This window comes from Bactrocera latifrons, unplaced genomic scaffold (assembly GCF_001853355.1).
Source record: "Bactrocera latifrons isolate USDA-ARS-PBARC rearing strain unplaced genomic scaffold, ASM185335v1 scaffold_95, whole genome shotgun sequence".
Classification (NCBI taxonomy): Eukaryota; Metazoa; Arthropoda; class Insecta; order Diptera; family Tephritidae; genus Bactrocera; species Bactrocera latifrons.
The window spans coordinates 272,223-292,943 of record NW_017537656.1 but is presented as its reverse complement, the minus strand read 5'-3'; the positions used below and the strand labels follow the sequence as shown (position 1 = coordinate 292,943).

General features: G+C 38.8%; 1 protein-coding gene across 1 annotated transcript in view; it reads left to right on the top strand.

Annotated features, from left to right (window-relative positions):
• The window catches only part of LOC108977781 (frizzled), a 198,248-nt gene that overhangs the window by 42,793 nt on the left and 134,734 nt on the right, over window positions 1–20,721 (top strand). Inside the window, exon 2 of the mRNA XM_018947677.1 lies at window positions 16,793–16,912. Within this exon, the coding sequence (XP_018803222.1) occupies window positions 16,793–16,912 (120 nt within the window). The remainder of the gene's footprint in view (window positions 1–16,792; window positions 16,913–20,721) is intronic.

Here is a 20,721-nt window from a genome sequence, read left to right as displayed (position 1 = left end):
ATTTACGCTTGTCCGTTGCCCTGTCGTCGTGAACTGTAAATTTATTGATATAATTTCAGTTAAGTTGACACAACAAGCGCACTTGTAAGCATGTGGCAAGCCAGTTGCTGCAACCAAAACTTTCTTAGACGATTAGTTCTTGATGTGATTTGTATGAAAGCAAGAAAATTAAATGCCACCAACTGCGTGATAGCAGCATGCAACATGTGCGGAAGTGAACGCCGCAGGACAGTCGGTATTTGCTTATGTGGCAGCGTGCCACGATGCTGGTTTTAGGTGGGCGCTGCGGGTAAATTAGAGATAAAGTTGGAAGAAAATTAATTGCATAAAATATTTTTGTTGCTAAAAATGTGAAATAGACAAAACAAAAGCGAAAATTGACAACGCTGCAGCACACGTGTTGTTGCAACTTGTTGTTGGTTACACTATTTTTGCTTTTTTTGATATTTTCCATTGCATTTTTGCTGTTTTGCAATTTAAAATAAATTTTCAATTTGAAATTTTGACAATTTGTTGCAAGTCAGCGTGGCAACATGCCAGCCACAGCCAACTAAACAGCATTTCTATGAATTTGTGGCATACTTGCTGGTAAAATTAAATGCACAGCATTCAAGTGCCATTCAGCCGGCGTCAGTGTGCTTGGAAACTGTTGTGACAACAAAGAGTAAAGGCTTGTTGCACACAACAGTGCAATGAAGTTGCAGCGAAGATGCAATTTTTTAGTTTTTAAATTGCATGTTGCAACTCATAATGCAGAGTTGCATATACAGCAATGTATATATGTTGTAGCTGAAAGTTCTTGCAACTTGTCACTTGAAGACATCAAAAAGTTTGCAACTTTGATGTGGCAACAAAAAATATAGCAAAAATTAATTCGTCAAATTTTTGGTTTGCAGCATGTATTCTATATGTATATAAGTACCTTCAAATAATAGCATATATGTATGTGTGCATGTATTTATATATACCAGTACCTAACTCGTTATATCCCACCTGTCGCTGCTACGCAAGCTGACACAGTTATGAGCAGCGTCTATATATAACCAGCCGTCGCCGTGTACTCCAAAACTAGTTGTTGCAACATGTTGCATATGCAAAATCCGCCACTTTGTTTACCGTTGTGACGTTGTATTGCGCTTTTTGCTTGCGCCACCGAAGACGGTCTAAGAAAGTCGCTTGTTGCAACATTAATTTTCGGCGTCACTAAGGCGACTCCTTCGCTGCCTCAATAAGAGACAGYTACAAGCAAGCAAGAACAAATATTTACGAGTGTGTCTATGAGGTGAACGGTTGAAACCGGTAAAAGCCGTTGTTGCAACGCACAACAACTATAAAAAAAAAGCTTTGCGAACAAGTGCAACTCGCGTTTCTTCTCTGCTGCTGCATGTGCCGCCTTTCTTTAACCATACTTGCAACGGCACAAAACTATTTCGGAGCGTTAATGTGTTTTGAATAGAATTTCGAGTCTTGATTTCGCTTAAGCAACCTGCAACAAAAATTACACTTACAACTTACCGCACTTAAAGTGTAGATTAGCCATGACGACGGCATGCTGTGCGCAATTCCAACAATAAAAGAAGAAGARAGCAGCAGCAGCACAGTTGTGGAGGGAGTGCTGATGCCGGTTGTGCTAGAAAAAACTTGCTGAAACTGTGGAAGGCTTAGAAATTTCATAAGAGCAGACACTCGCCGGTTTGGTGATGTGATTCTTACAGTAGGCGGCATTGTTGAAGTAGCAAGTGATCTAAATGCGGCGGAGGTGGTGAAGTGGGTAGTAATTTTGGACACAAAAGAGATACGTAAAAAGCAATAGAATATATTGAAAATGTTGAATGAATCGAAGATTTCAATTGTGTACATTGCTTTTGAAAGATCTTGGCATATGTTGCATTGTCTGAGTCTTTTCGGCATTATTTGCGTCTAAAAATATATTTATTTGTGGCAATGTTCTCTCTCTCAAACTATGTTTGCATTTTTGAAGTTCCTTAAGTAAGCGTGAATTAAATCTTTTTTTTATCATTTTCCCGAAAAAATTCGGGTTTGTATTGTCCTCCTTAAAAAAATTGTCCGAAATAGTTATTAGCACACAATATTTCAGTGTCTGCATAACAGCTGTATGGAAAACGTTCAGATATAAAGCTATAGCTTATGGTCCGTACCAAAATAAATAAGTCAACGGGAACCCTTTGGACATATACTCTTCCATACGCTTGTCTCTTCCACTTCAAACAAAACAAAAAACAAAAACTTCGATTTAAGTTGCATGCTGTTAAAAGTATATATGGGAATGGTATCCTGTTTGGTTTTGATCTCTTTTAAGTATTCAGTAATTTTTTCGGAGTTCTCCTAAATAAAAAAGCCCTTCAAATTTGTAGTTACTGCAGAGAACCCACATGTTCTATAGACCATACAAAAGTGTCATCTCTCCCATATTAACAAAAGTTGCGATGGTATGGTGGATGGCATTAACAAAGGAATTGAAGAAATGAAGTTCGAGGCTCATGATTTTTGGCCACTAGAGCCAGACGCGGCGTCACTTTAAGCAGTATTCACATATTCACTGATGGATTAAAGGGTGAAATAGGAACAGGAGATGGCTTAACTAACGAGACTAGAATCATCTGGGTGAAAACTCGGTTAATGTTATCTGGGTCAGTTTCTACTGCAAAATATTTGCGAAATCTCGATAATATCATCTGCGTCAGTTCCTATGGCAAATCAACATATTCACCGATGGATTAAAGGATGAAATAGGAGCAGTTGCGTTCAACTTCTGTAGGAACCCATACACAAAAAGTAGCTTCAATCTAAATGACTACAACTCAGTTTTTTATGCCGAAATTGTGAGCTCGATAAAAGGTGCCAAGTGGGCTTCTGCACTAACCAGCAAGCTCAGAGACCTTCTAGTGACTATCGAAGCGATAAGGAAATTTTTAGCGGCAATTATAAGTCTCACTTCCTTAGGTTATGCAAGCAGGCAATAACTAGATCCTCAGTAAATAGCTCGGTTAATATTATCTGTTTACGCAATAGTATAGGAATTTAATAAAAGGAAATGCAAAGGCAGACAAGCTAGCGCGCACGGGTCTGCCTTAGACCAATCAGCTCCTTCAAAGTTTTTTTTTTTCGAAGAAATGGACCTTATAGGAACAATTAGGTCTTGAAACACTAGCAACACGGGTCATACCACAAAGTTACTGTGGCGTATTGTTAATTATCCGCACGCAGATCCAAAAGCTTCTACTTCTAGGGAAAAGGGAAGAAAGGAAATTGTTGAGCTCTTTTACAGTTCATATATGTATATATATGGTACATAATACATATGTAATATATTTTTTTTTCTTCGCCAGAGATCTTATGGTCTGATGTTATTTGTAAAGCTTAAATTATTTCACAAAAATGTGCTATGAATTCCTCTCACGTTATGCAGCCATTGGGCACTTTGTAGTAGTTCGAATTCAGATTTGTTTCAGATTGGCAGGATTTTCTCACAAGGTCATTGGCTGTGTTATATGTAAGAGTATATGAGAATGTGTTATAAACATATACTAATCATATCAGAGTTCGAGATATTGTTCCGGAATTTTGCGATCGTCATTTTCTCCCCAAAAAAGGTGCTCCTTAGTTGAATACGACGTTTTCGGTACAGCTGCCATACAAATCTTTGGTCAAAATGAAGTCCTTGAACGAACAACTTTTTTATTATCCACGGCAACGCTACAATCTCCGAAGACATTGATTAGTTTAGAAAACTAAAAAGCAAAATAAGCTCCTCTTATACTATGCGCCTGTGTAGGCTATTACAATTTCGCTGCAGCCGAAGTTAACGTTTTTGTTTCTTGTTTCGTTAAAGCTTGTGTAGAAACACTTTTTGCACACACTGTATGCAACAATATATCAAGTGCTGATTTATTTCGTTGCTTTTGTTATTGCTGCGCGCAAATTATCAGTTGTGAACTTTGTAATTTCGCAAACTGCTTGAGAAACTGACAAAGAAGAAGCTAGAAGAAAAAGCACAAGAATTCTGCTGTAATCTTTTGTTGCACACTGCAACTGCTCCGGTCGCCGCAAAGTGCAAAAAATGCAAATGAATTTGCGCACATTTGTAATGATTGTGCAACGGTTGTTCCCCCCGCAGAACGCTGGCGCAAATATTGTTCGATGGTTTATGTGTTGCTTGCGCTGTAGCAGCGCTTATTGTTGTTGTGCTATTGCTTGCTGCTTGGAGATGTATCGCGCATCATTTATCGCTGTCGCTGACGTCGGTGTGCCTACTAAAAAGCAACAAAAACTTGAGAAAAACAACAAAAGCCATATTTTAGCTGCGGCAAGCTTGAGTGTTGGTGGAAAAAGTGGGCGTGGCTTGTGATTGATATTTTTTGCGTTTACCATAGGAGAATGTGAAATATTCCTTGAAGAGATTAGCGTTTTGCGAAATGGCTTAAGTCCGCTAAGCTGGCAATAACAACAACAATAGCAAATATATGAAAAAAGTAGCAGCAGATTTATTATATATTTGGTTTTATTTTGTCTATTGTTGTTGTTGTTTTTGTATGTTAAGGAAATGAGGAGTAAGCAGCTATCACTGCACAGCCATTGAACCCGGTCACATGGCTTGAATGAGATAAATTGTTGTTGCACATCAAAATGCGCGCACGCGCTTCCAGGAAGCGAAAGCTGGACGTCAACAACTTAGTGACGCTTACTGATGGCGCAACGCAAGCAACAATTTTCATTTGTCAGTTATGAGTATTTTTTTCTAAAGCAATTATTTTATGTTTCTTTAATATACTACCTCTTTCTTCTCGCCATTAACATCACCAGCGACTGTCTTCAACAATTGCAATTTCTTGAAGCGAACTCCCCTTGTATATCATGCCTTTGCTGCTCATTTAAAATACGACACAACATTTTATAAATTTTTTCTAATACTCACGCTTGTTTCTCTAAAACTTCTCTTTGCATTAAGTAAATTGAAATATTTTTGTGCGCTACGAAGGAGCCGAGCGCACTCTACTGTCCTGCTGTGCGCTTAATGTGCCGCTTTGTAAGCTATGGTTGATGGAAATTGAATTTTAATGACAAAGAGGTGGGGTGCCAAAGTGGCAATGAGGCGAAAAATGGAAAAGTAATCAACACTTCCACAGTGACAAATAGTGCGGCGAAAAAAGAAAGAGACTTATATTAGAGTAAAGCAAGACATTTGGAGGTAAAACGAAAAAGAAAACTTTAACTTTGGTTGCGTCGAAGCTGGAAAAGAATTTACAAATAAAAATGATTCCATATAAGAACTTGCTAACTCGTCAAATAAAGAAGTTTTCCATACAAGTATCAGATTTTGATTGGCTAATGTGTATGGCAGCTATATGCTATAGTGGTCCGATCTGAACAATTTCTTCACAGAAAATAACGTTTCATTAAACAGTAATAAGAGCAAAGTTTTGTTAAGATAGCTCGTCAAAAAAACAAATTTTCTATACAGGGCCTGAATTTTGATTGGTCAATTTGTATGGCAGCTATATGCTATAGTGATCCGATCTGAAAAATTTTGTCGGATATTGTGCCGTTGTTCCAAAGAATAATTTCAGCCAAATTTTGTGAAGCTAGCTCTTCAAAGAAAAAAGTTTTCCATATAAGGACTTGACTTTGATGGTTCAGTTTGTATGACAGCTATACGCCATAGTGATCTAATATCGGCGATTTCGAGAAATGAGCAGCTTCTTGGGGAGAAAAGAACGTATGCATAATTGCAAGACTTTTTTTTATTACATAGAGACAATAGAAATGTTTTTTGTAGCCCTGTTATAAATAGTTTTCGTTCGCGGGTCAATTAGATCAGCAATTCTTATCAGGTTTATGTGAGTTCTAAGACCTTACCCCTTAATTTTATCATATTTGTAATTTTAAATTTTATTAGCTTCAACGATGTAGGCCACCTTATTGATAAGAAGCTCTAAAAATGTTCAGTCTTCTCGGAAAAATTGCTAGCCATTTATTATTTTTTCCTCTTATTATCACACAGCTCAGTTTTTTTATTTTACCTATCCGGAACACGAAAGCTCGGTCTTCAACTCAGTCGCCATGCATTAGGATCACCTTAACCATGTAAAACCTTAAAAGTTTTCAGTCTTCTCGAAAAATATGCTAGAAATTTTTTAAGGTTTCCTTGATGATTGCTCCTCATATGTAGCATATCTCTTTTTCCTACGCTTTGAAATTCCGAGAGTTCAAAGATTGGTCTTTAACTCAGTCTCCAAGCGCTTAAACCTATATGAAAATCACATGTATTAATACTTCATCAATAAAGTTCATTTAGTACTGCAGAGGTTGCTATGAGTCAGACTCGCTTGACTAGTCATATTTTGAAATTGGGGTAAAGGCGAAGTAGAAAATACAACATCTGTAAGAAAATCTTCGGCATAAATAAACCCGTATATTTTTGTAGTCTTAGTTACACTTTAAAGATCTTAAAGACCTTCTCGCTATATTTGGACTGCTATTAATAACAGAATATCGGAACGCTCCAGAAAACGCTTGATAAAGAGAGACTGCCGCATAAATAATTGAAAACATCTCTCATAGTATATACAGAACTTCTGGATGAATTTGAGTTTAAGCAAATTGCTGTAGTCATCTAGTAAGTACCTTTGAAAACCAATCATTTTAGTCCACTATTCTTCTTCATCGTTCCATCAACCACTAATATTCGGTAGAATTTTTCTCACAAAAACTTCTACCTTCTCTATTCAGATTTGCAGCTCGAATACTATTTACCAGGAGCAGATTGAAGAAATCGCACGATGGAGAGTTGCCTTGTCTGAAACTTCGTTTGGTATCGAATGGCTTGGAGAGGTCCTTCTCCATCCTGGCGGAGCTTTTGGTATTGCTCAATGTCAGTTCACACAGGCATATTGGTTTTGCGGGGATACCAAATTCAGGCGTAGACCTCTTTGTGGTGTGCGTCGATTCTCTTTTCACGGCTGTTTTCCAAGATTTGGCGGATGATGAATAAGGTCCAATCAGTTCGTTGACGGTGGGCTTTAATATTTCACACAGTATGCGCGACAGAACCTTAAATACGATGTTGAGGAGCCTCCCACGGTAGTTGGCGCAGATTGTAGGCTCTTCCTTTTTGTGAGTTGGGCAGAGCACACTTAAATTACAATCGTCGGGCATGCTTTCGTCGGACCATATTCTACAAAAAAGCTGTTGCATGCATGTTCTCAAGACGGGTAACTGCAATTCGAACTTCTTCATGATCGAGCAATGGAATATCCGTTCCATCGTTTAGTCAACTCTAGAGTCATTATAATCAGAAATTGTTCTTTAGACTCTTCGAAGCTTTTAAATAGGAATCCATTTATTTATCCCAACCAATTACTTTGAGTGTACATGTTACTTTACAACACCTAACCGCACTTGCAGCTGTTATTTATTAAATTTCAAACAGCAAAATCTTTCGAACGCTCTTCCATCCCAGTTTTAACTTTCATTCCTTTGCCGAAAAGGCCTGCCTAACCGCTAAGCACACATTTCATATTATCCTTGCTATTGTATTTTAGTATATAGGCCACCGCAAATTACAGACGAAATGCCATTTCCTGTCAGTGCCTCCCATTTGCTGACATTGCGGTTCACAGAGCGAAGAAAGGCAACTTTAAAGATGTTCCACTACCCATTCCAGCAGAACGCAAGTTGCCGCTTTGGGCTAAATTGGAAATACTACAGCCGAATATATTGGTATTTTGCCACATTTTGCAGCAAGGCAATTATGTGGTGGCAAGCAGATTTATATGTATTGTATTATATATATTTGTAAACCCGCATGCGATCAGCTAAAAGAGCCGTAAGCCCAGTAGAGAACACAATAAGCACCAAATAAATTAAGAAAGCGGGTAAAGCCAACAAGGTTTAATAATGCATGAAAAGGCATAATAACGGAAGGGCGAAATTGTGTATCCGAGTAGAGGTTGCGCAAATACCGGACAATCGAAGACTCGAAACGTTGGCGCACTCGAAACACATAAATGCCAGGGATGCCGCTTTAATCAAGTGTCGACAAGTGTAATTATTTGCGCCGCCTTTTTTCCACACACAAAGCAAAGCGAAATAATAAGTGTTGCCCTTCTCGCTCTATCTCACTCTCTCTCAGTTTGAAAAAAAATTTCTTCTTTCCTGTGTGCTGGTCATTCGTTGCGCACGTCTCATACATATTTAAATCTACTTGTTGCATGGCTTTGTGGCATGCATAAAAAATCATAATGCTTCATAATTTACATTATAACTGATCTCCTCCATAAATATGAAAATCCTCTCTAAATTTTTAATAAATGCCAGCAATTCTTTTCCTTTGTTCGACTTTCCGGTGCGCATTTGAATTCTTCTCATTCGTACATCCTTTCCTTTCTACTGATTATTTATGCCCATTTAGTTGCGCCCTTCCTCTTGCGTTCACTGCTTTGACCGTTTGTACTTTCTGTGCGCGCAGGTTCCCTCTTCGTGGTGTTAGAATATTTCTTTACATTTTGCCCTTTTTCGACCTTTGTTTAACTGGAAGATTTCTCATTATTTATGAAAATAAGGACGCTGTTACTTTCTGTAGCCTACATTGTTGTTTCGTTTGTTCGGGGTACATCATTTTTTTAGGGATATTACTGCGACGCCTAATTTGCTAATGAAGGGTCAACCCTTTTCGTGTTCTAAATAACTTTGTGTCAGTGTCGAAAGTGGCTTTCATTAGCATATTTAATTGCCACGTGGCCTAGACAACAAAAGTTGAGCTGCAGGAGGAATGGTTTTTCAAAATTTTCAGGGTATATGCTGAGTTGTGCCGGAAAAGTTTCTTGAATTCGTAGGAGAGGACTTTCTGAAACTTGCTTCTAGTTGCTCTTTCTGGTGATTTATAGCCTCAACAGTGTCTTAAACCTGAATAAGTCGAATGGAAAATCAGACACAAGACTGTTTTGGTCTTTAAAATTAATGACGTACTTACGGATCCGTACGAAACCGGACCCTTACTAATCCGGTTCCAATATGAACCAAACTTTTCTGAAACTATTAAGCGAACCAAATAAGTAGCTCTAAACAGCGGGGGCTTCGGGTAGTCCTATATATTAGTTTTCGGATTGTTTGAACTTCATAAAAATTATATTTAGCTTATTTTGAGGCCGGATGGTTCTCAGTTCTGACTCAGGCTCGTAGTTTGCTTCAATTTTTTAGAGTTATTTTGGAAAATATTTGAATTCTTTGAATGATCTTTTGATTTTTTTGCGACGGACTGACGAATAACTACGAATTCGATTGGAATATGAACACAATTTGACTGAAATTAAGACTTTAACTGAAAAACAGTTGCAGACAGCAGAAGACTACGAGCCCTATATTAGTTTTCGGATTGTTGGAACTTCATAAAAATTATATTTAGCTTATTTTGAGGCCGGATGTTTCTCAGTTCTGACTCATTATCGTATTTTGCTTTCATTCATTAGAGTTATTTTGGAAAAGACCTTTAATTTTTGAAATCATCTTCCAAATTTTTTGCGACGTGCTGACGGATCGCTATGAGACCGATTCCAATAAGAACAAAACTCTACTGAAACTTCGAATTGGACTAAAGAAATATAGTTTCTAACAGCAAAGGATTGCGAGTCCTACGTGCCCTGATATACATATACACGTTTCAACTTACCCTTACGCTTCGTAACTTTATTATTAGTTTCTTGTTTTGAGTTCAGAGCGATCCTATCCTCAATGCCGGGGAAAGCTTCTGAATTCTAACGAAGGCTTGTATTTCGGTTAAATTTTTACAGTTCTTTTTTGAAAAAATTTTGGCTCTTTGAAATAATCATATGCCGTGGTTGCGAATGCCGGAAACCTTTCCGAGTTCACCGACAGCTGTGGAATATTTTTTTTTGCCATTCGAAAACATATCTTCGAAAATCAAAGTTTTTTTTTTTTCAAAACCGATATGGCCGATTTTAAGTAGGACCCGACTGTCGTCTACGTAGCCGGAACGGACGCGGATTTTTTATCCGCTCAAGGACTGACAACACGGCAGAACTCTGTCGCTATAACAACAACATTCTAAGGAGGTTATACTTCTTCAATTAAAGTTTTCCAGAACAAGTATTTTCTTTGTGTCGTACAGTCTTAGTTAACATTTTTATAATCTCTGTTAAGTTCAACACGTAAAAGAAAAAGTCGGCGACTGTCTAAAATATTTGTAAATAAATGATTAAATTTACGAGATCAGTTGAATTAACCTACTCCATTTGTCTGTCTGTCCATTTGTATCTATATAATTTTGGTTATCCGCTGATAATCGTATCCGCTACCTTCGCCTTCTTTAACTGCCAGTAACAATAAACTTTAGCACGTAGCCTATAAATTAAATCCTCATTTCCCCCGCACTATTCCCAAACGATATTGAAAAACTATCACCTTAACCTCTACACTTTTCGAGCAGCTTAGCTCATCACACGCTGGTTCACGTTACTTTAGCACGAGAAGGTTAAATTAGGGTGGCTAGTGACATTGAAATACAAATAAGACACAGCAGGAATGCTTTTCTTTTCGGAAATAGTAAATTTGTACACGTGCATATATATGCACATATGAGAGACTTCTCCTACAAAGACCTATAATAAGAATCACCACCAAGCCGCAAGCGGCACGTAAATTATCCAACAATTTCGACTTCAACTTTCAACCACCGAGTGAGTTAGTTTGCCCTCGGGTAAGTCGAGACAGCTGACCAACGCACATCCGCATTGAAATTACTTTGAAACACACATACGAAGACTGACTGCATAGCCAGCGGCAAATATCAACAGAATTATCTAAGCACAACAAGTGTGGCTGGACTCAATGGTATTGCGAATTGTCGAGGAAAGTGTTAGACATGCCATGTATGCTTGTGTAGAGGCAGGCATTTCAACCCCTGACTTTGGCACTCGCTGTATGGCATGTGTTGGTCATGCGACCGTCATTTTCGACATTTGCCGGACACTGCTGCATGTGTGCGTTGCCAACAAAATAGACACATTTATGAGCAAAACGTAGCGTTCCTCGGATCTTTATGTTCAACGAACCTCTGCTTACTACACTCGTGAACTACCTCTACTTTTAAACTGTTTGCATTCATGCCATTGAGTTAAATACTTTACATTGTAGCGAGCTCATTCCTTCAACCACTCATCCATCCAACCATCCATTGAAATTTCCAATCCATGCAAGCTATCTCTAGCATCTGACTATCTGCTGCCAGGCATTCCCTGCCCACCATCAATGACCTCATCGAGCTGCACTGGCTGAGCTGTAACTACCTGCTCCGCACACACTACTCTTACCCAGCTCCACTCGAACATTCAACGAATTCCATTCCACTTCATGTGTGTACTGGCGCTGCACTTCAGCAGCAAGCAACAAAGCATCCAGTGTGCCAGCGGCCGAAAATCGTTCGAAAAATAAAACTGAAACTGTGTGTGCTACACAATACATTGCTGTAGCTCATATTAGTGGGTGCTACTCTTGCCTGCCTGCCTTCTCCTGCGTGTATGCGTGTTGGCCAAACAATCTACAGCTGGCGGCTGCAGTACAGCAGACAGCACTTTTATCTACAATAAATTAAAATCTGCTTAAATGCCCGGTTGAGTACCAACAACGGCTCGGTAATAGCTTAGACAACAACGAGCTTATGTACCGTCTGCTTTCCCAAGCCAGCACCAACGAGCTTCAGCCAGCTAACCAACAAGCTCCAGTCAGTAATCCCACCGTCCAGCCAGTCTGCTTTTGACGTTTTGTTCCTTTCACTCCTTGGCTGGTTTGATAGTTTAACGCCAGCGGGTGTTTTCAAGCAATCAAAGATTTCCCTTGAATATATTTGCGATGTTTTCCTTGTTGTTCTCGCCAATGTTGCATGCATGTTACTATCTTATTGTTGTAGTCTCGATATTTATGGTTAGTGCAGTTGTTATTGTTTGGTCGCTCTTGACGTTTTAATGTTGATGGCCTTCAGGTCGTATGGCATCAGTGATGACTGGCATTCTGTTATGGATGCTTTCGGCTGTACACAATTCTTAATAGGGGGCCAGAGGGGGTGTACAGCAAACGCATATATTCTTGAGTGCACATATGGAAGCAAAGCTATGGAAATATTTATAGATGTATACTTGTAAAGATATTCACGAAGAGAATATGCTAGATGATCTAATTGCGTAGAATTTCTTGATGGCCAAAAGTGGTTATTTAGAAAGAGGAATCATATGCAGTATTCCTACAAAATCTGGAGAGATTTTGGATAGAAACTGTCTTGGATCGAACCGAGCTTACTACGAAGTAAAGAGCAATACATTTTATGTATTGTCTAGTATTCTGACTCGATATCCTTGCTACCCAATTGTGGAGGATTTGTTCTGAACTCACTGCTGTTCTCTATATGAGAGTGGACCACTTACATTTATTATTGGATCCAAGAATTAACTTCCGAGTACTTTTCATGGAAAACCCCATAAAAATGTAGTTATTATAAAACTTTAAGTAAAATTTGAACTATGTCAGCGAAATTAACTTCTGAAGAAATCCAGTTTCGTAACTAAACTTCAAGCAAAAGTTTGGTGTGCTGCGCGTAGCTAACCAGTCATGTTTTTCTATGTTTCCTTTGAACCTTCTTTCCCAGTTGAATTGATAATGCTAAAGGTCTGTGGACACCTACTCGTTATTAAGATGGCAGCGTCGTCAGTATATGCTACTGACCTTGCCTTCTAAGTTCCTTAGCAGCTTATTCACTACTAATGTCCATAGAAGCGCAGTTAGCACTCCACTTTGGGGAGTACCTCTTGATAATTTTACTATTATTAGATTCTGCTCTTATCTGTCTAGAGGTCAAAAGCCTTCTCATTCAACGTTATATAACAGGCTCAACGCTTAAGTTTAAACTGTACAATTCTGTTTTATTCACATATTGGGTTTGAAGCTCGAAAACCTGCGGACTTAATTTTAACTTTCAAATATGCCGCTTTTAGCAGCTGAAAATTGGCAACAGCGCCATGCTACGCCATTTAATTCGCAACTTCGCTGACTCATCTGCCTTTCATGCCAACCTACCGCATGTTGTTTTTGCTTTTTTGGTTAACTTGCCACATGCAACGCACTCATTACGCCACATTCATTGCGCATTCTCATTCATTTTGGCATAACACCGTCAATGGACACGTTTCTACATATTTTAAGTCCCCCGGGGAATGGCAGCGAAGCAGCAGAAGTGGCGGCAGTATATAACCGCGTGCCACAAAGGCACAGGCTCGCATTGTGCAGAACAATACCTTTGCGCGTAAGAGCTTAAGCGCGTTTGTGTCGACCAACACTGCCACCATTCGGCTGCTTAGAGAGGTTATCGTGCCGCTGGAGCCCCATTTTGTTGCTGCTCTTCAGTGCTATCTTTTGCTTAGTACTTTTTTTCCACCTTTACTTTATTTTATTGTATTCTTTTTTGAAGCGCAAAACAATGTTGCAACTGAACGTTGAATTGCGTCTAAATTATGCCCCACAAAAATCGCACTTTAAGTTGCCGACCACTCGTTCGACTTTTGGTCTCCCAAGAGCATGAAGATGGATTGCAATAAATGCAGAATACAACAAATAATGTTAATGATAAGAAAACACAAGGTACTTATACTTACTCCCAGCATCACCGCACAATAAATACATATTTCACTCAAGATCTATCGGTTTAGCGCCTGAGGTTATGCTATACTCGAGTACATATGTACATATGTATATAACAAGCTTATTTCTTTCGCATCACGTGAACTGCGCTTTAACTTCGTTGTGCTCGTGTGGCAAATTGCGTGCTTGAGCAGCTGCTTAGAACCGCGTGGCCTGTGGGCACATAACTGCTGCTATAATTTACTTCTGTCCGCCCGTCTTCTTGGTGTGCTCACCACAGCTCAGCTACACTCCGCCTACTCTAGTTATTTAGGGGCTCACGCGCTGCCATCTTTAATATTTAACTATGCTTAATTTAACTCTAAATCACACTCCAGGGGAGTAGGTTATACCAATGATTCCATTCCGCTTTACTCTTGTTCTACCAGTCCACTTTGCCGCCCAGCCACCTCTCCTCCGGCTCTCGCTTGTTGCAACAAAGTTCTCTCGTTTCTTTGTGTATGTTCCACTTTCAAGTCGCGGCTTGTCGATGAGTTTTGAATTTTTAATGAGCTCATCTTCTGGTAATCTTGCAGTCCCTTCTCCTTTAAAGTGACTTGCCTCCTTAGCGCCAGCAATGCGCTTGCTTCCCATGTTGCTGTGAAACTTTTTTACTTGTTTGATATTAAATCTATTTTATGGCATATTAAAATAGCTGCAGTTAAACGCCATAAATATATTTTAAAGATTTTTACAATAAAATGGGATTGCATTAAGGAACTGTAACTGAAATGGGCTTCCTGCGGCGTACACGAACTGCGGGGTGGTGGTTGTTATCCATGCAATTGATATTCATACTTTGATGGTGAACAGTTGCTATTAGACTGAGGGTGGAAAGCAGGTAAGAGGGTTCAATAAATAATAGACTCATTTCGCGCTTGGAAGTGGAATGTCATACGAATCTAATATCGCAGCTATTTAAAATAAAATAAAATCGTATTAGTGCAAAAGAACAACAAAGTGAATGGAATCATTAAAACGTGTTTTAGAATAAGAATGTAAACTTTCCGCTGTAATTTTGGTCTACAAGGTTGACTCGAAAGAAAGGCGCAGGAGCAGGAGACCGCAGGTACATATATAGGTTCATTGTGCTCCCGAGCGGTAACCAATTAAGTTTTATCCCGAAGGTCAGTGGATTTGGTAAAATACCTGATATTTTTCCATCCCGGCTGCCCAATGCCTCTTAAGTAAGAACATTATTACTCTAGCGTTGCATCATCCTCCATTCATGCTTTGCATTCGACCGAATTCACCTTATCAATTTTCTGCAGGCAGAACCTTAAGGGTAGGTAGCCTGTGATTTCAACATTATCCAATGATCCACAGGCAAGTGCCTTTAAATTAAATTTTGTATAAAAGTCTACGTTCTTGTTTTACTAACCCTGCCAAATCAACCGATCCCAAAGTAATTCAGAACTTTTCACAATAGGGTTATGCGTTACTATTTTTTTGTTTTCCTATAATTCATTATTTTAGTAATGTTCGGAACTTGAAACAGCGAATCCTTATCTGCTTGTTCCAAACAACACTCAATAATGCTATTTGCCCCTGTCCCAGACGTTCGAGATCTCGGGATCAATTCAATCCATTTGTAATCAGTGCCTCAACATTAATAATAAAAACGGTCAAAAGTATTACCGTCGAGCTGAACAGATTTTAGAACAGCGCTGGGCTCTGATGCACAGGTAGATAATACAATGTCTTCTCTATGTTACCAGTTGAATATCGCTCTAACATGGGATTCAGATTTGATCCCTTAAAACATCTCTAATAATAGAAAGAAAATGTTATACACTCTACCAAAACACAATGACTAAGTTGGCTCAGCCATGCAATGAGAATGGAAAACAAGAGAACGCAGAAGCATATTACAGTGGCCACAGCATTAAAGTAAGGGAACGACTGGAGTCAAGATGCATTGACAAACTCGAGGAAAACATGAATACGCTTGGCAAACAAAATTGCTAATGATAGAGATGTCTGGTGCCCAAGCTCACAAGATGCTGTAGCGCTAAAATATTAGGTTGTCAAAAATGTTTTGCGGTATTTTCGCTAGTTGGCGCTGAGAGCGCGTAGTAATATCAAACAAGTTTTATTCGTCGGGTCATGCTATACCTTTTTGGAAAGCTCATTTCACGCGCTAACACGTCTTTGATTGATTGTCGTTTCTTTTAAGTCGCTCGTGAGTTATAGCGTCGCAAACATGGAGCAAAATAAAGAGAAAATACGGCATATTTTACAGTACTACTACGATAAAGGCAAAAATGCATCTCAAGCCGCCAATAAAATTTGTGCAGTTTATGGACCCGATACTGTTTCCATTTCCACCGCACAACGATGGTTTCAACGTTTTCGATCTGGTGTAGAGTTGGTCGAAGATGCGCCACGCTCCGGAAGGCGTGTCGTCGAAAATTGTGATAAAATCGCAGAATTGGTGGAAAGAGACCGGCATAGTAGTAGCCGTAGCATCAGTCAAGAGATGGGCATGAGTCTTCAAAAAAAAAAAAAAAAAAAAAAAAATTATGAACAATTGAAAATTCAATAAAAATACCGCAAGACTTTTTTGACAGCCTAATATAATGAAAAAGAGAGCTGAGGTCAATGGCAGATGACAACGTTTATTGCTTTTGCATTGGTTACTCTTTGAAAAGCTTCAGTAAATAGGATTATGAATTCCTAAGCGAGAGCAAGAGAGGATATTGGGGACTAGTCGTCAGATAGCTCTAGATCGTGTGATTAATTCCGTATTCGATACAAACTGGACATAAACTTTAACTTAAAACTATTGTTTTTCTTTTTTTTTTTTTTTTTTGTGTTTACTGTTTTTCTTTAGACTCTATAGGTTGGGAGGGGATCATTGTCATTTATGAACATAGTCGTATGTCTCTCAGAGAGAAAAATAATAACTAAATTTAGTTCCAAACTTAAGCAAGGCTCACGCGGTATAAATGGCTCTAGGTACTAATTTAAAGTCTAAGTTCCGTAAGAGCTTAAGACTTTATGTTACCTTTTTATATCCCCGAGGGCCTTCTACTACTAAAAAAAATACTCTAATATTGATTTCTAATTAATTTTTTCTCTTTTGCAGGAATTACGCGACTGTGGCGCACCATGTCATGCCATGTTCTTTCCGGAAAAAGAACGCACTGTACTCCGCTACTGGGTTGGCTCATGGGCGGCTGTCTGTGTGGCAAGTTGTCTATTTACGGTAAGTGTAAAATCAACAAATTTATTAGAAGTACTTAGCATGAGTAGACGGCACAAACTAATTTAGTTATTAGTGCAAATTATGATTGATTTCGCCTGCCAAGAAGCCTGGTACACGGGTGAAAGATTCGTAGTTTAGTGAGAAACCATAAATCATTGTGCAACCAAAACGCGCTGCTTGTTGGAGAGGTCGTAGAAGGGAGCAGTAAGAGCACTCCTTGGCATATAGATATTAGCGTACCGAACAGCTATCGTTTAGAAGCTCCCTTTGCCAGCTGGCAGTGAACCGACAATATCGGTTTCGTAGAAGAAGCAGACAACGGAAGCAATATGGCGCCAAGTAAACATGGCAAAAGAAATGCCAACGCTTAAGTGAGACAGGCAAGCGATGTCGGAAAGTTGTAAACACCGGCATATTGCAAATACTCGTGTACAAAATAAAAAACATCCTTCGTGTGATATATTACCTGTCAACGTCTCACTTTTTCAATAACTAGAGCTAAAGGCAAATCTGCGCAGCAGCTGCAATCTGTACAAATGTCAACAGCATGCCAGCATTGAATTGCTTTGTCGATTCACAAAATGTGTGGGCATGGCAACAGCAAAAACTGCTGGGTCTGTTGATTTGTTAAATTTGGATAAATATTCAATTTTCTTTGATTGAAGACATGCAACGATATACAAGTTTCTTCATGTCAAAAAAAAAAAAATTAAAAAAAAATAAAAAAGGTTCAATGTCTTACTTGTTATAATCAATTGCTCAAGAATAATAAGTATTTACCCGCCTCGTCGTTACCACGAACTTTTTTTTTCGTTCCTCCTAGACTTTTGTACACTTCTTCTTCGAAATTCGCCTTTCCTACAGTTTCCTACAGTATTAAAGCAAATACTAGATTCCATAAAAGATCACTACTGAGATTACCGCTTCTATAGTATTTAAACTAGCCCTTTATGGTTTGATTTCTGATAATTTGAAGTACCAATGTCGCCATTGCCTTGAGAGACATTAACATTAAACTTTCGTCTTTTTACTTAACTGAAGTTCGGCCTTTTTTCATTGAGGGGTAGGTAAACCATCCAAGCTAAGGCCTTCTGTACCGGAGTGGAATATAAACGGCACATGGAACTACTTGCCCTTAACAAGTTTCACACGTCCGCAATAATAGGCAACCTAACTGGCCACTGTCACAACAGGCATTCACCCATAAGTGACGGCATCTTTGTTTTATACTCGGATCTAGAAGTTCTGGGCATCACAACAAGCGTCTCTAAATGTGCAAGTGGACTTAACCCCGCAGTGAATATATAGCGTAGAATTTACCCAGGGTACGGTATACCTGTCATAAACTAAACATGACTAAAATCGAATATGTACTACTCGTATATCTGTTATTTGAGTTATATAGTTCTGTCAGAAATGGGGCTATAATACTGAGCTTGAACTGATATTATAGACTTTGAATGAGATTTCTTTTAAAGTTCAAGCGATAAATGTAACAAGTCATTGAGTTTAAAGGGTGCTCAACTGGCAAAAGGTCTGACCGTAGACTTAAATCTGGTACCACGGGGAGTAGTTAGCTCTTGGAGCTCGGTCCAATCTGCTCATTGGGTTTGGGCCTTTGCGGAAATTCGTGATGGCTGCAGTTTAAACCTAAAGACTGGTAGAACTGAAAATTCAGTTCAGTGTGGAGTCGGACTGCGAACGGGTGCCGTACCCACAGCACGGCAGAGATTTTAGGTCAACCTAGAACCCGGCCAAGATGGAAGGGATGTTCCTTCATAAATTATACCCTTTCTGTAAATTGAGGTATGAGGTTAAGTGTATTTAATGACAACTCCACGGAATATTTGCTGAAACTGTCTTATAACTTCGACTCTCTGAGAAGCATAAAGCAGTCCTCTTAAGTAATTTCCTAGCTATGCTCAAATATATTCCAAAAATTTCCTATGCACCCGTTTTGTGATCTCAAAAGCCAGCTGTAGCTTAAAATACGTATTATGTAAACACAGGCATGTCATGTGAGTATGCTAATTCGCTTCGAGTCTATCTATAATATTTGTATTCTCGTACAGCCATTGTTGTTGCTATTTTTGCTTACATTATTTTGACAGATTTTTGTCGCTGGCGCTGAAATATGTTTTACTTTCAAACTCAGCGAAAAAAAGCAACACTGTGTGTGGTGTGAGCGGCTGTTTTTTGGGGTCCGTTGGTGGTGATATTTATATCATGTAACAAAATATATATTTTTTGGTTCCATAAAAGTTTTGTATGGGTATAACAGATATGTGGATATATTTGTACACAAAGTTGCATATATTTTAGAGTTGATTATATAAAAGATGGAAAAATAAAAAAGTCGTGTATATTTGGTAACATGCATACATACAGACTAACAAAGCATTATATAAATATAAGAGAACTCACACGTGGGCAGCGAGAGTTGTGCATTTATTATAAATTGATGGATTGCCTACATAAATATATTGTGGCAGTATAGTTACTAACGGTATTTTTGGTGTATGTTATTCGTACATTTAGTTTTTAAAGCTTAATCATGAAAAATTAATATATTCTAGTAGGTTAGATCAGACATACAGCCACGTGGAGGAGATTATTTTATAATATGCTGAACAAAAGTCTTGAATACTTGAAGAAAGTAGCTTCAAACTATTTCAATTACCAAAATTCAGCCTGAACGCCGAAATTATTGGCTTCAAATGAATGGCAAAGCGGCAGTTAAGCCCCTAAACGAAGTCCCACTACGTTACTCATGCAAGGAAACAATAAGCAGAGAATTGTCTTAAACGATGAACCTTAGAGGAACACCTTAGGTCTACGAACGCTAGCCAAAGAGGAAATACCAAAAGTTACTTTATAGTAGTGTTGATCGTGGACGGAGCGAAACGCTTTTACCATTAGGGAAGAGAGAACTTAGTAACATTGTAGAGAGGTCAGCACCTACCCCTAAAATCTCACATTAAGCTGAGCTCAGGCCACCAAGAACTACGGCTGTTACTGTTGTCGACTTTAGTTCGTAGGTAAACTGTGAAGGCCTAATAAGCAGACCCTAACCCAGCGTCACAGGAGACGAGGGTTCGGTTTAAAACATCTTAAAAATTCTATGCATATTTGGAGACAAGGTGAATGAATACCGTAGTGTCGAAATAAGTATACGCAATCCTAAATACCCTCTGACGAAAAGCAGAGCACCATTTAAGAAATCCAGCATTCCAACAAAGACCACGATTTTGATAAATATTGAACTGGAGCTGATGGCTGTGTTATTCTGTTACCTCAGTATGTATGCAAGAGTGATATCCTGTAGAAATGGCTTTCAGTGTAGTGTCACAGTGCCTTTGTTCCATTAAATTCATAGCAGGTCCGCCAGTACGTTCGATGCTACGTCGCCATTAGGTTAACGGTACAGGCTCACTTGATTAAATACTGAATAGTGCTTTGGTCCTGATTTTGAACACGCATTCCCATAAGATTTAGTATTAAAGCTCGCGTGGCCTCCCTGAAATGATAAAGCAAGCAAAGCTAAGGTAGAAGTACCGAGCTAAAAAAATGGGGTCCAACACCCCTCGATGAGCTTCATCGATATTATCGGTAGCCTGCACGGGAGCTGGATAAAAGCAGAAAAGAATAAAGATTATTTAATAGCAATTCCTCCTGAAAGCTTATATTTTTTAAAATAATTAGCCGTTGTAGAAAGAACTGAGTGACTTCTTAGCGGGGTATTCTACTCTAGAAATCAAATTTTGGGCAGTTTTTTGAATTTTATTTAAAAATAAACCAAAAATATTTTT